The following is a 14,137-nucleotide window of genomic DNA, read 5'->3' on the forward strand; positions in this document are numbered from 1 at the left end:
GCTATCTTGTGAAAACACTGGGATTTCCCATGCTATTTATAGACCCTTCACTTCCGGTGACCAGTACTGCACTGCAAGTCTGCTAACCCCACATGCCATTCTGAGGATTGTGAGCTGACATATGTAGAATCATGCTGATATATAGTCCTCTGCAGGTTAAAGTTAAGGTAAAGTCCAGAGAAGCCATTGAATATTGTGAAATTAGCATAGAAGCCTATGGGAAGTGGAATTAGTGGTTTTTAGCCTGTATCTGCTGACACTTCCTACACTTAGCAGTTAAAGTTTTATTTTGCTAAATTACAGCTTGAATAATTTCAATAAGAACACAAAAGCTCAACGCATTCAAAAAAGCGGAGACATACCAAGATATCTTTTTCTGTCTGGTTTTAAGAAACTAGATTTGGCTAATCGATCAACGTACGTTTTAGTTATACGTATAACTTCTCGGAATCTTCAAGAAGCACATAGTCTGTCTTTCACATTGATTTATATCTTCTAGTTACTCGTGGGTGGTAGGTCTTTACTGTATTTATCGCTGATAAAACATTTTGTCTATTCCAAGAATCGAAATAATAATAAAAAAATATGTATAATTAGGTTTTATACTAGGTGATGATCATATGATTTTTTATGTGCTGTTAATTCGACTATCCTACAATTATAATTGAGAATTCATACCAGAATATAGAGCAAATAGACCGAGGAACTAAGCAACGAAGCAAATGGAATGAACTTAAATACAAAATTTATAGCTTTAATAGAACACACATGCGTTACTTAAAACCAAAACAAACCATTGTTAAACACGATGCTCTCTCGTAAGGGTTGAAAGCTCAAATCTGTAGCTGAACTAATTCTATCTCATTTCACCAAGTTCATTTTTCGATCTGTTAGACTGACTTCAATTGAAGCCATCAAAAGGACAAATTGATTATTTTGAAGGTTAAGCTCTGATCAAAACAAAGATGCAGTAATATCTATGCAGTTAATGTTTTTGAATCCAGATTTTTAAATATAACCAATCATGTTAAGTTGTAGACGAGTTTTTTCCGTTGAAATTAAGTGAAAATAAGAAATTCAAAGTCCTTTTGCTAATTATGTCAATAAAATAAATAATAAACTTATCCCATTCAAAATGGATAAAAACTTTTGTAACACGACAAGCTATGATTGTGATGGCAACATTTTAGAAAAAAAACGTGAAAATACGGAAATTGGCTGCTTTACCAGATATGATACAGAACTAAAATTGTACCTCTACGATATATACGTTAAACTTTGTTTATAAAGGGTACAAAATGACTGTGAAACACAGGAATATCGTCACTCCCCAACGGTGAGAAAATTACCTGTTTTGGTAGAATTTTGGATATTTCTGACGTTGTGCAATTACACTATTTATTTTTCATGTTTTAATACAAAATGATTTTGCGCCAACTCAGACAAGATCAATATCCGATAATTTAGGGATTTTTTATATCTCTGTGGTCAGGTTAAATTAAATAAAATTGTCAATTCTAAATTGTAACACAATATCAGAATATGAAAATTTTACTATAGTATTACATACCAATACAATTACAAATACATACAGTACGGGATACAAATTACAGTACACTTAAAATATTGGTTCCCAACCATATTTGATATACGAGACACTTTATTCGTGTATATGTACAAACATATAAGGTTATAAAACCCAATATTTTCTGCGATAAAACATATGATATATAGTTTTGGCCAAAAAAAAGTTGGATCTTTACATTTGTCATAAGAAAAAATAAGGTTATCCCTTAATAGAAAATCCTTTATTAAATTGACTCGCTTTATCAAATAAAATAGATCAAATGTCAGAATAAAAATCACAAGTTAATGAAAAAAAAATGCTGGTTTGTAATATAGTTATTATTACAATATATATAAAAACGTTGATTCAATGGAACCTTTGGCCTGGTATATCGCCTAGTTTCAAAAGATAAACGAAAACAACCACTTCTAAAATTTGCTAGAATATCCTTCTATGCTGTCTGTTCAAAACATTCTTTACATAAAAATCTGTAAACAACTCATTCTTATATATTCGAAAAGTACGAAGCTTATTACCATTTGGCTCATTTCTCATGGATCGTTATGGTGTATCCATCTGCACCAGAAAAGCAGAAAACGCTTACCCTACCGGTGCACCTGGTCCATGCTCCCAGGTTTTAGTGGAGCCCGAGATGCTCATTTGCTTTTGTTACTTTGTATGTATGATTTTAGTAACTTTATGTTCTTTGTTGTGTATGTCTGTTTTTCATGTCTGGTCTTTGTCCCTGGATTACAGTCTTTTGACTACCGCTATACTTTTGATTACTCTTTCTATCATAAAACGCATTCCCAATCCATTCTAATTTATCAATACCAAACAGTTTTTCTTTTATATTATGTATTTTTTATTTATTTATTTATTTTTTTTATTTCATTTTATTTTATTTGTTTTTTTTTTACAAAAAGAGATCCAACTATGATATTCAGAACGCCTTAACAGTAACAGATCTATAGGCTGTACAAATCTTGATACACACCGTAGAAAGAAAGATAACCACTGTTTTTCTTCTAAGATAAATGGAGTTTTTATTCAAGTAAAAAATCGTCATTACCAACTTTTTGCAGCAGTGTGTTTCTTTCAAAAAGCATGTTTATAATAGACCGACATGACATGGCTTTACTTATTTTGATTACTTTAAAAGACCGTGTTTGATATAGTGGAAGTCAAACTGCAAGACATGTATTTGTTTTCAAAATATTCGTAACTTTTTCATTTTCTCTCTTTTAGGAAAAGAGAGGTTAGAATGTATTTTGTCACTAATAATGGCTGAAATACACTTTTAATTAAAAAAAACACTTTGACGATAATAGCAAAAGGGTACACATGTATAAACTCGCAATACCATACCAGAAAACTTCCTTGTACAAAGCGGATCTTCGCTCAAGAGTAGTCAAGGAAGCCAAGATTCTAACGGAAATCAATAGAATGTCATCCAGGGACAAAGACCAGACATGGAAAACAGACAAACACAACAAAGACAATAAGATAACCGAACTAATACGTACGAAGCAACAGCAGTAAATGAGCAACTCCGACTCCACAAAAGAACTGGAAGTAAGGACCACACGGGCACCGGTAGGGTAAGTGTCCTCTGTTTTTCTAGAAACACCCGCCGAGTTCTCATAAACGTTAAGTCCAGGGAAGACAAACGGAAAGGAAAGGAAATTATGACACGTTGAACAAATCAGTTTTCATGATGCAGATGGATACACCGTAACGATCCACGAGTTCATGATGATGACCATAGAACTTCTACAGTGATGACTTCAATCTTGTAGCAGATAACCCTGTACAAGAGGCCAAATTGTAAGACGTCTAGCGCGATACACAAAGTCTGTGTAGGTACGGTGAGCTCTGGCATAACGTATGAGTTGTGATATGAAAACTCCATACGCAGGTGCTGAAGGGTTGTTGCCAGAGATGAAAGGAAAGTTGACAATTCTGAATGAAAAGTCACCGCGTTTCTCGTATAGTTTGCTAAATAGTTTTCCTTCACCATCGATCTCTAACTGTAGGTCAAGATATGTGGCTGACTTCACACTAACAACGATGTATAATGTTTTTGAGTTGTGATTTTTACTAAGAAATAGGGAATAGAAATATAAAGAGTTAAAAAAAACATAGGTTTTAATGCTATTTTATTTGGATAATAATCTTGAATTGAGAGCTTTCATGTTATCTTTCAAATTTTTCAGGATCCACATTCAATTGATACCGCTACGGGAGCAACAGGTGTCGTGGTAGAACCGGAGACACTTTTTGACAGCTGTGAGTATAGAAGTTAGAAGTTTTGAGAAGAGGTTTGGTGGTACATTTTGCAGAGCCAGCGTTTTTTTGTATTGATTCTTGTGAAGTTTAGGAATCCAGTATATAGATGGCAGATTACAATGATCGTATTCGGTAGAGATACCAAAAGAGGATATCAATTTTTTGCTTTTCCACTATCTCTTCTGTAGCGGTAGTAAAGATCTTATTACTATTATTATTATCTACGTCTATCTCTTATAATAAACAATTTGTGTGATACGTTTTGCAGACAAAACAAAATGTTGTTTTGGGCTTTGTCTGCTGGTACAACAACATATTGTCATGTATAGTAGACAATGTTTTGCCACATCGGGATCGGTGAAAACTGATGTCGCATTCTTGTTCTCGTTTTATCCATTTTCTTGCGTAGTCCTCCACGGCATTTATAAGAACTTTAAAGTTATAATTCCAATTTATGGAGCGTGGTTCGCGGAACTCGGGACCTTTTGAAAGTATTTACTAAGAGATTCGTTTTCTATGGTTTAAATCTCCCGTAATGAGGCTTTATTTACACGTAATCTGTTCGATAATAACTAATATCAGAATTTGATCCTATTCACAAGAAGCAGAAAAGGCACCGGAGGTAATGCTAAACAAAATATCCCACATTTTTATTACAAGTATTTCCAAAGCTTTCATAAAGTCATTTGGAAGTACTTTAGTCATTTCGATTATAGCGTTCTCTTCGATTGTTCGATAAAGTTTATTCGCAGAGCTAAACAAAAAATTAGGAAATGGACACCTTTTTTCAACTATATTAACTTGAGAAATCATTCAGTAGTTCATTCATTAAAGACTAATCAAGGGAAGCAAGATTCTAGCGGGAATCAAAAGAATGTAATCCAGGGATGGAGACCAGGCAAGGGAAACAGATACAAACAACAAAAAACATAAAATAATTAAAAAATACATACAAAGTAACAAAAGTAAATGAACAACTCGGACTCTACTAAAAACTGGGAGCATTTTTTCTGAAATATGTTTTTTTCCGATTATGATGGAAAAGTAATATAACGGATATGGTAAAACCAGTGTATAACCTAAATCTAAAATAGTAAATACCATAAATTGTCAACATATGGTCATCAACAGGTGTAGATACACCTTTAAGCAAGCTCTGGAAAGCCTCGGCCACAAAAAAATAAATCCATGTAAACAGACTGAAATGTATTATTATAACACAAAGGCAGATACCTGGCCGTGGACATGTGCATGAAACCTGCGGTGGTATTTAACTAGTGTATCCGTCCCCTTTTAAAGCAAATACACTTATGAATTGAAACAACAAACAAATATACAATAGACCCGTGCAGGTCCGGGTGTCAAAAGAATAGGCCTGCAGCAGCGCTAAGCTTGTCGTAAAATTGCTCAGAACCCTAGCCAGGGGCTAGGGCGCTCTGACCACAGAGCAACTGGGTTGTGTGCCCCAGGTGGTGGAATGGGGTACCCCTGGCGTGTTACATGCTGGGGTTGTCAGGCTATAATACGGAAAACCTGACCACAAACCATAGTGGTGCACCGTGTTGGGAAAGATGCCACGTTCCTCGCACGTTAAAAAAACCTACTGTGGTATTCTCCCGGAGTAGGAACCATAGGGCTCCGCCACAGTAGGATAAATTGCCCGATTCTACCCACCTCTCCCTATTTCCAGTGGCAATCAGAATTTCTCGACCCCATTATCCTTGTGTCCCATCCCATTTTTCATTTCATCATTTCATGTTCATTTTGTCATCCACTTCATCTTCATCTCCTTAATATAACTGAAATATTGCTGCTCGGGCGTTAAACCCCAACAAACAAACAAACAAACAAACACACAATAAAATTCACTCATGATAATACATTGGTTATAACTGTCTATAAGCAACACCACTAACTCAAAAACAAATAAGTCAATTTTAAATTAGATATTCCGAATATTTTGTTTTGTGAGCAACAAAATTGTGTAAAACAACACGGTATTTAGTTACTTTATGTTCTTTGTTGTGTATGTTTTCCATGTCTGGTCTTTGTCCCTGGATTACATTCTTTTGATTACCGCTATAACCCTGGTTTCCTTGATTACTCTTTTATTATACTGAAAAAAAGAAGACACTTCTAAACGCTGAAAAAATAAAGTTTCCAATTACTTCATGAATTTACTACTTTTCATGTAGTATATTAAATTAAGATGTCGTAGAACTCCATAGTATTTTGTTCATAGAGCATTCCTGTCTAATAAACTAGGGAACTTAATCATCACTGATAATTAAAAATATTATCCGTTGGCTAAATCTGCCATTGTTTTCCCTGAATCTGTTTATTTCCTGTCAAACCTTAAAACAAGCAAAACACGAAGATATGCATTATTCAAGTGAAATTAACCAATGAAATATTTCTAACGCCCCAAATGATGTATAGGTAATCATTTGCGATAAAGGAAGGACATGATTCACACATTAAGAAGAAAATTATAGTCCTAACAGGTAAGTCAACTCTTTCAGGTATAAAACTTCTTTTAAGCTTAAAATAATACGTATACTTCAATTTCAAGCACAAATATGATTACCAGCATAGTGTTTAAATATTTAGATTATCCTGGTTTTGTCTTACGGCTATATTAGATGATATTATTGTTAAAAGTAATTAATTCTATATTCGTACGAATCAGAAAATATGTTAATATATTCTCAGTTGTCAAACTAGAGCATGTCGTACAATGCTATTTACTACTTCATTTCCATCCAAAATATCTGTAACATTAAACATATTTCAATCAATTTTAGTAAACAATGAACTTTTCTAAAACCTGAATTTATTTCTTCTCTGCAATAAGTATTAATATTTAATAAAACTATCATTATTAAAAAGACAAACGCGTAAAATTGTAAAATCATTGAATAACAAATATCATGAGATTGTATAGAACAGAAAAAATATACTGAATATAACATATCAAAATCTGTATCGCATGCTGCATCAACCCGAGACTCCTATATCATCCCATGGGCCACCGACCCATGGGTTGATATAGGTCGAGGTTTGATACCGCATGTGATACAGATTTTGACATGTCATGTTCATTATATCATATATTTAAACCGTACTACAAGTGTGTTCTTTAAAGGGGTAGATGATATGGGGTTTAAACAAACACTTATAATACTTGTACAAAAAAAAATTATACTTTAATCTAAATATATGATAAATGTATTTTGGCCATTGTGTAAATATCAGCAAAAACTCCCGAAGCATCAGTACAGGAGGACAATCAAAGAACATCAAAATGCAAGAGACAATCAACATACACAATGCATATACAACAGAATAAAATACAATGAAAAATCTGAATATCACAAAATGAATACAGCACACTTAAAGCTTAAGCAATTGCAGTATGAAGACTCCGAAAGTGACACCACTTGCTCAGGAAGGGTTAGCATGTTTTGCTCCACCTGCAGCACCTGTCACATTGCTCGCACAAGTGAGTAAAATCCGGTAAAACGAGAAAACTCACGGCAGATATCTGGTTTCATCTTTCAGATAGAGATAGAAACTTCATATCTTTTAATAAAGTTGTTATGAAAAACCAAAAACCTTTTGTAATGGTGATGAAGACTGAGAATACCATGTATCAGTTTATTTCATGTAAATGATATTTCATTATTCATTTAGTTAGATACATAGAAGAAGATGAAAGTCACACCATCGGCCCCTCCACTGGGCCATGATAATTTAGGACTACAAATTAATGATGAATTACAAGAAAATTTCAACATATACAATCAAAGTATTTATAACGATACAGACTCTGCTAAAATGGCACGTTTTGGATATCATAATCCGTTTTATCATCAACCTGAACAAGCACCGATATCTCCAGGATCACCAACATCTGAGATTTCTTTCCAGAGGACATTTTCTGTGAGGTCAAAACATTCAAATGCTTCCCATTATACCCGTCAAATAAATATGTCAATAGGTGAAGAATGGGAAAATGTTCACGATCCGACCAGAAAGGCATTTACCTGCCCGCCTACACCGAAAAGACATCAAATTTGTATCACACAACCGTTATCACCATGGTCTGAGAAGCCTGAGCCGGTGTCTGAGCATGTTGTTGACGAACCACTACGATACTTCTTCAACCGTTTATCGGAAGAGGAACGAGTGGCACCGAAAGACTATGTTATTGAGCCGAACCCACATAATAAATGTAATCACAAACTTCATGCAGTGTTACATTGTCCTTGTTTCTTTTTCTTCTGTTTGTTGTGTTGTTTACCTGGTGTACACTACATGGAAAGGTCAGATGAGGAGTACAGAACAGGTCATGAGGACAGGGCCAAATTTGATGGGAGAATTTCAGCTGTGCTTTACACTCTTGGATTAATTGCTGCCAGTGTGTTCCTGTCCGGACTTATATTTTTCTCTGTATCCGTTGTGCATGGTCAAGTTAACAATTAAAATATCAAAGAACATAAAGGCAGTACTATTTAAGTGTTTCAGTGCATTAAAGTAAGGCTGTTTAAAGCAAGAATGTATAGCTTGATTTCGGTTTCTAAATTAAAAAACATATCTAAAGACCATTAACATCGTCTTATAATACGAATTGAGATTTTTCTTTTGTTCTTTTTCACAAACAAATATGAAAGGGAGACGAAGTGTGATTCAAGTTTGTTTTCTTTTTCGAAAACAAGTAAGGTTTATCTCCCATTACCTAATATCTCTTGAAATATAATAATTCAAACGACCATAATTTCATAACATCAGTTCGATCAGTAGTTTCACAGTGACGGATCCAGAATGGGATGCATGGGTTGGCACTCCCTTTTTATTGAAAAAGTTGTCATTTTCATCTGTAAAATTAACCAAAAATGGTATAATGTCCTAGCACCCCCTTTTTCCGAGGAACCTCGACGAGGACCCCTCTTTGTGTCTGGATCCGGCCATGGTTTCAGGGGAATTGTGGTCACTAGATGCGTGAAGGACAAACGGGAACGTATCTATCTTATTTTGGTCATGACTGCTAATAACTTGTGAAGACCTCTGAATATTTCTGTAAAGACTTCTCATTGGACATTTCCGTTTCAAATATTCTGAATATTTTCGTTAAGACTTAAGTATTTCAATGAATATCTTGAAATGCTTGAATATTTTCATGAAGTTTTTAATGAGGTCCTCTTTATATTTCCGTGAATACCTGATTTTTTTCGAAAACAGAATAAAAATAATGTATATATATATATATATATATATATTTAATTAATCGACAAATTTTGCAACAAAATCTGATTATTTGCGCTGATAAAATTGCCGATATTATATTAAGACAGCTATCTTGTGAAAGTACCAAATCAATAATTTCAAGCCAATCGGACAAAGGATAACCATCTACCACGATGGCCAACTTTTAGCTTTGAAATGATGCCGACTGGGATGCAGCAGCGAGATGTTTGCCGCCAAACAAAATCACAAGCTAACTGTGCCTGTATATTTCTCATTCACCAATTACAAATTAATGGGTGTGGTGCAAGATTAATCAAGGGAACCAAGGTTCTAGCGGTAATCAAAAGAATGTAATCCAGTTACAAAGACCAGACATTGAAAACGGACATACACAACAAAGAACAAAAAGTAACTAAAATCATACATACAAAGTAACAAAAGCAAATGAGCAACTCGGACTCCACTAAAAACTGGGAGCATGGACCAGGTGTACCGGTAGGGTAAGCGTCTTCTGCTTTTCTAGAAACACCCACCGAGTTGCTCATAAAAAGTCAAGTCCGGGGTAGACAAACGAGGAAAGGAAACCTATGACCCGTTGAATAAATCAGTTTTATGGTGCAGATGGATACACCATAACGATCCACGAGTTCATGATGACGACCATAAAACTTATGTAGTGATGACTTCAATCTTGTAGCAACATAACCCTGTTCCAGAAGCCTATTTGTTAGAGTTCTAGCGCGATACAAAACGTCTGCGTAGTTTCGGCAAGCTCTGGCATAACGTATTATTTGTGATATGAAAACTCCAGACGCAGGTGCTGAAGGGATGTTGCCACGGAAAGAAAAGTTGACAATTCTAAATGAAAAGTCATCACGTTTGTCGTAAAGTTTGGTCAATAGTTTTCCTTAACCATTGATTTTAAGCGTAGGTCAAGATATGAGGCTGACTTCACAGTGTCTGCAGTATCATTTATCTCAAGTTCTTTGGGGTAGATGCGATATATCAAATCCCCAAAATTAGGATTGTTTAAAGATAATACGTCATCTATATAGCGGAAACTACAAGGTTTATTGTTGCTATTATTATTATTATTATTATTTTTATTATTATTATCATTCAATAAACATGTTAACATGTGGTCAACATAATTCACAATAAACATTTGACCGCAATATGTCGACAATCATTGTAACAATATTTGAATTAGAATACTTTCCTAAAGCAGTATCCAGTATGACACCATTATGGACAATGGTATAAAAGTAGTACTTGGATTAACAGGACAGCAACATATTTGCGTTGTTTGTTACAGGTATGTTTGTTATTGACTCATTACTATAACCTATTATTATTATTTCACTAATGATTTATTCTCGATCTTTTTGCAGTCGTTTTCTTTATTGTGTTGTCAAAAGCAATGTCATTCGATTTTTACATAAGAGCTTTATATTTTTTTCATTTATCTATGGTAATGACAGTCCATAATAGAATTCGTCTTTCTTTCCGTAAAATAGTCGGTAACACGCAGGTTTATAAACATACGTACAAACAATACAACTTAGCAACCCTTTTAAATGACAATATTTCTCCACTTCAGACAGACGAGACAATATGAAACATATAGTGGCGACATTAATTTTGGCTCTCTTGGTAGCAGGTATGGCTCGATTTTATTTCATTTAGCTTTTGTCAATGTATGTATCTTCTTTAATTTCCGTATCATTACATGAGTGATTTTTGAGTGGATGTTAACAGATTTAACTATTTTATCATTTAAAAAAGATATTTATTTACAGTTAGTTGTCATAGTTTTTAAAACTTCTTGCTTATGAATAATATAAAAAGTTTTTTTTTAATTGTTAAATATTGCGCACTATCATTCAATGCATTTGACACTAACGTATTGCATTCTCCTGCTTAATACAACATTTATTTTGAAATTTCATTGTATTTTCATTCTTGAGCTCGATGAATGTGGTACATAATAAAAGAATAAGTTTGTAGGGTTTTGATTTTCTATTGATAAATTATATGTTTAAAGGTAAAGACCATGTTGTTGTGAACGTCATGAATATCGAAAGTAATCTGTTAAATATTCATAAAACTTAAATTGAAACAAATTAATTTCCTTTTCTTAATTAATAAATTGAGATTTATAATTAGGAAATTTGAATTTCCCGCGCCTATGGGCGCCACCATGACCGGTTGAAATGTGACGTCACGAAGTCGGTTTGTAAAGTGAAAGTAAATAGGTAATTGATTACGATGTCCGAAGAAATCGCAAATTTGGGACTTTTCCCCTATTATTTCAACCCAAAATAAATAGAAGGAGAGATTGAGGCACAACACGTATAAGCAAATGTCAGACATCATCGACGAACAACGGGATTTGCAGCCAGATGACTAGTATTTGTAAGGAAAATTGTGTGGCAACTTCCGAAGAATGTTCGTGTTGCTGGTAAAAAAAAAACTTTTAGAACATTTCTCTTTTATCATTCGTGCAATCGTAAGCTTGACAAGTCGTCGTGTTTTTGGTGATTAGATAAACATGATCGTAGAAATATTTACGGACTATTCTTTTACATATTATTTGCAGTACTTGTATCAGTACCAAACCGACTTAGTGACGTCACGAGCCATTCAGAAGCTATCGGTAAAAATCAATAAAGTCTGACTATGATCTTCCTTCAGATAGGAGAGTTCTGCAAGATGGCTATCCACTTATATTTCAAGAATTTTGAACTTTGCATAGCCTTGAGCATTTTATAAAAGCGCATTTTGCATTAAAGGTTATTTATTTTTGTTTACATGGGTATGATTTATCATAAGAGCCCAACTTAATGCAAAGGTGTTCTTTCCCTTTAAAATCGACTACTTTTACACTTATTCTAAATGAAATTTCGTTTGTTAGGTTTAGATGATGTGTCGGCTAACCTTGGGATGGTATCATCTCAGTGTTTTAGAATAGTAGATAATTGCAATCATCTTAATAACAATGTGGCCAGGAGGGCCGAAAAGAAATGTAACAAATGCTGTAGAAATGCTGGCTGTGGGCGTGGCGACTGCCAATTCAAACAATGTAACTGTTCATATTGTAAGTAAAATTATAGCAAATGATATGAAAATAAAAACATTAACCATAATCCATGTCCGCTTTGTATATATATCAACAGTATTTCCATTCGACATATTCCTTATTTTCGCTTTAAGAATATGATAGAGCTCAACGTATGGTTGGACTTTGTAGTGATCTCTTTATTTTTCTTTAAGTCTTTTTTTTTCACTTTTACCTTAATTTCTTTGAAATTAATGCTTTGAAAATCTTGTGTCAAATATTTCTCATTTCTTGAAATAAGTTTGAAATAGATGAGCTTAAAAACGTTTCGAAGACTCTCTTATAGCTTGAAATTAGAACCTTAAATGTACGCATTAATGAACCATTAATTTGTTTTATTATTTATCCACGCTATATTTTTGTCTTTAATTTAACTTAAACTGTCCTTACAAAATAATATCATAAACCCGGCAAATGTAAAAAAAATAGCTAATTTCGACCGAATTCTATAGTAATCGGTTTCAGATCCGTTCGGAAATTTTTAAAGAATTTTTTGGGACTTCTCCAAAAGCGAATTCTTAATAAAACATTACATTACAATTTAAAAAGAAATAATTGTGTCAATGTGTTAGTTTAGTACATTAGCTTATGAAATTTAATAAAGTCCACATTTTTATGCAAATGGTTGACCTTTTACCTCATTCATTTGCGTTAAAATGTGTCGTAACATCATGCAAGGATGCAGAGTTTTTTGTTGATCTTTCCTTTCACTTTATTTGACTTAACCAGATTTCTAACCTAACACATTCGAATATTTGTTCTTGAAAATTGTGTAGTTTTCATCGTTGTGTTTGCATTTCCACGAATCTTCCGCAACTTTTTGACAATTCGCTTAAGGTTGAAAAGTCCCGAAAATTCATAAGTTGATGTCAAGAATATCCGAACGACACGGATCGGAACCCGGTCAATATTGAAAACAAATCTATATTGGCATATGATATTGGTCGGTTTAACGATTTATATCTTAAGGACAGTTTACGTTGTATCAAAGACAATACTATAGAGTTGATTAATAATATATGTTAATAAATATGTAATTTCATATTGGCCCTGTTATAGGTTTCAGGTCTGTCATATTGGTCGAGGCATCGCCGAGGGCCAATACGGCTGTCGAGGCCAATATGATTGACCGAAACCTATAACAGGGCCAACATGAAATTATATATTTATTGATAATTTTATTAACCTACTGAACTAGATGATATGTAGAACAGTTGTTTTTGTGTTTTACCAAGAACATGTAGGTTTATTTGCATTAATCAGTCTTAAATATCCTTTTTCTGCAGCTTTTAGTCCTGGTGATCAAAGTACATGAAATCCAATTCTAACTCAAAATGGCGGCGTCAAACGACCGGAAGTTATGATGCCGTATTGGCCCTGGTTTAATCCATATTGGTCCCCTTTTTTCATATTGGCCCCGTATAGATGCCTGGTTGAATTCATATCAATTGGTCGGTTTTTGACATATTTTAACGTATTTTGGGTAGTTGATTAATAATACCATATTATTTAATTAACTTTATTTCTGTATTGTCGTCTGAATATAGCTGAAATATTGCAAACAAACAAACATATTTCTGTATTGTTTAACAATTATTATTGTTTTCTTTTTAGGTCCTCTCGTGTAGATCTGAGCAGATATATTTTAATGCCTTGGAATGGGTTTCTAAATATCAAGACAACATCAGTGTGTCATTACATGAATATTTTATATGTGACTATCTTGTAATGTTTCATCAGATTTTATTTTCCTTTTGTTCTTCATATATTATTTTTAAATCTTTCATTGAAATAAATTCGAAAGTTACCGAATATTTTATGTTCATTTTGAGCGTTTAAAAAATCAACATAAAAAGATTTTTGATTTGTGAAATTTGTTTAAGAGTAGAATGATTTCGTTTTGTAGAACGGAATAC

The 14,137-nt window shown here is 33.6% G+C and overlaps 1 protein-coding gene across 1 annotated transcript; it reads left to right on the forward strand.

Annotated features, from left to right (window-relative positions):
• The first annotated feature begins 6,307 nt into the window (after positions 1–6,307).
• LOC148622406 (uncharacterized) lies at positions 6,308–8,463 on the forward strand. Its single transcript, XM_088574044.1, has 2 exons — positions 6,308–6,360; positions 7,550–8,463. Exon 2 carries the CDS (start codon positions 7,568–7,570, stop codon positions 8,339–8,341), a length of 774 nt encoding a protein of 257 aa, XP_088430170.1. The 5' UTR covers positions 6,308–6,360; positions 7,550–7,567; the 3' UTR covers positions 8,342–8,463.
• The last annotated feature ends 5,674 nt before the right edge of the window (positions 8,464–14,137 follow it).

This window comes from Perna viridis, chromosome 3, assembly GCF_037379345.1.
Source record: "Perna viridis isolate PV_CMFRI_1.1 ecotype Kerala chromosome 3, ASM3737934v1, whole genome shotgun sequence".
NCBI lineage: Eukaryota > Metazoa > Mollusca > Bivalvia > Mytilida > Mytilidae > Perna > Perna viridis.

Coding starts and splice junctions, on each gene's coding strand:
- LOC148622406 (XM_088574044.1), top strand. CDS start 7,568: ATGAAAGTCACACCATCGGCCCCTCCACTGGGCCATGATAATTTAGGA.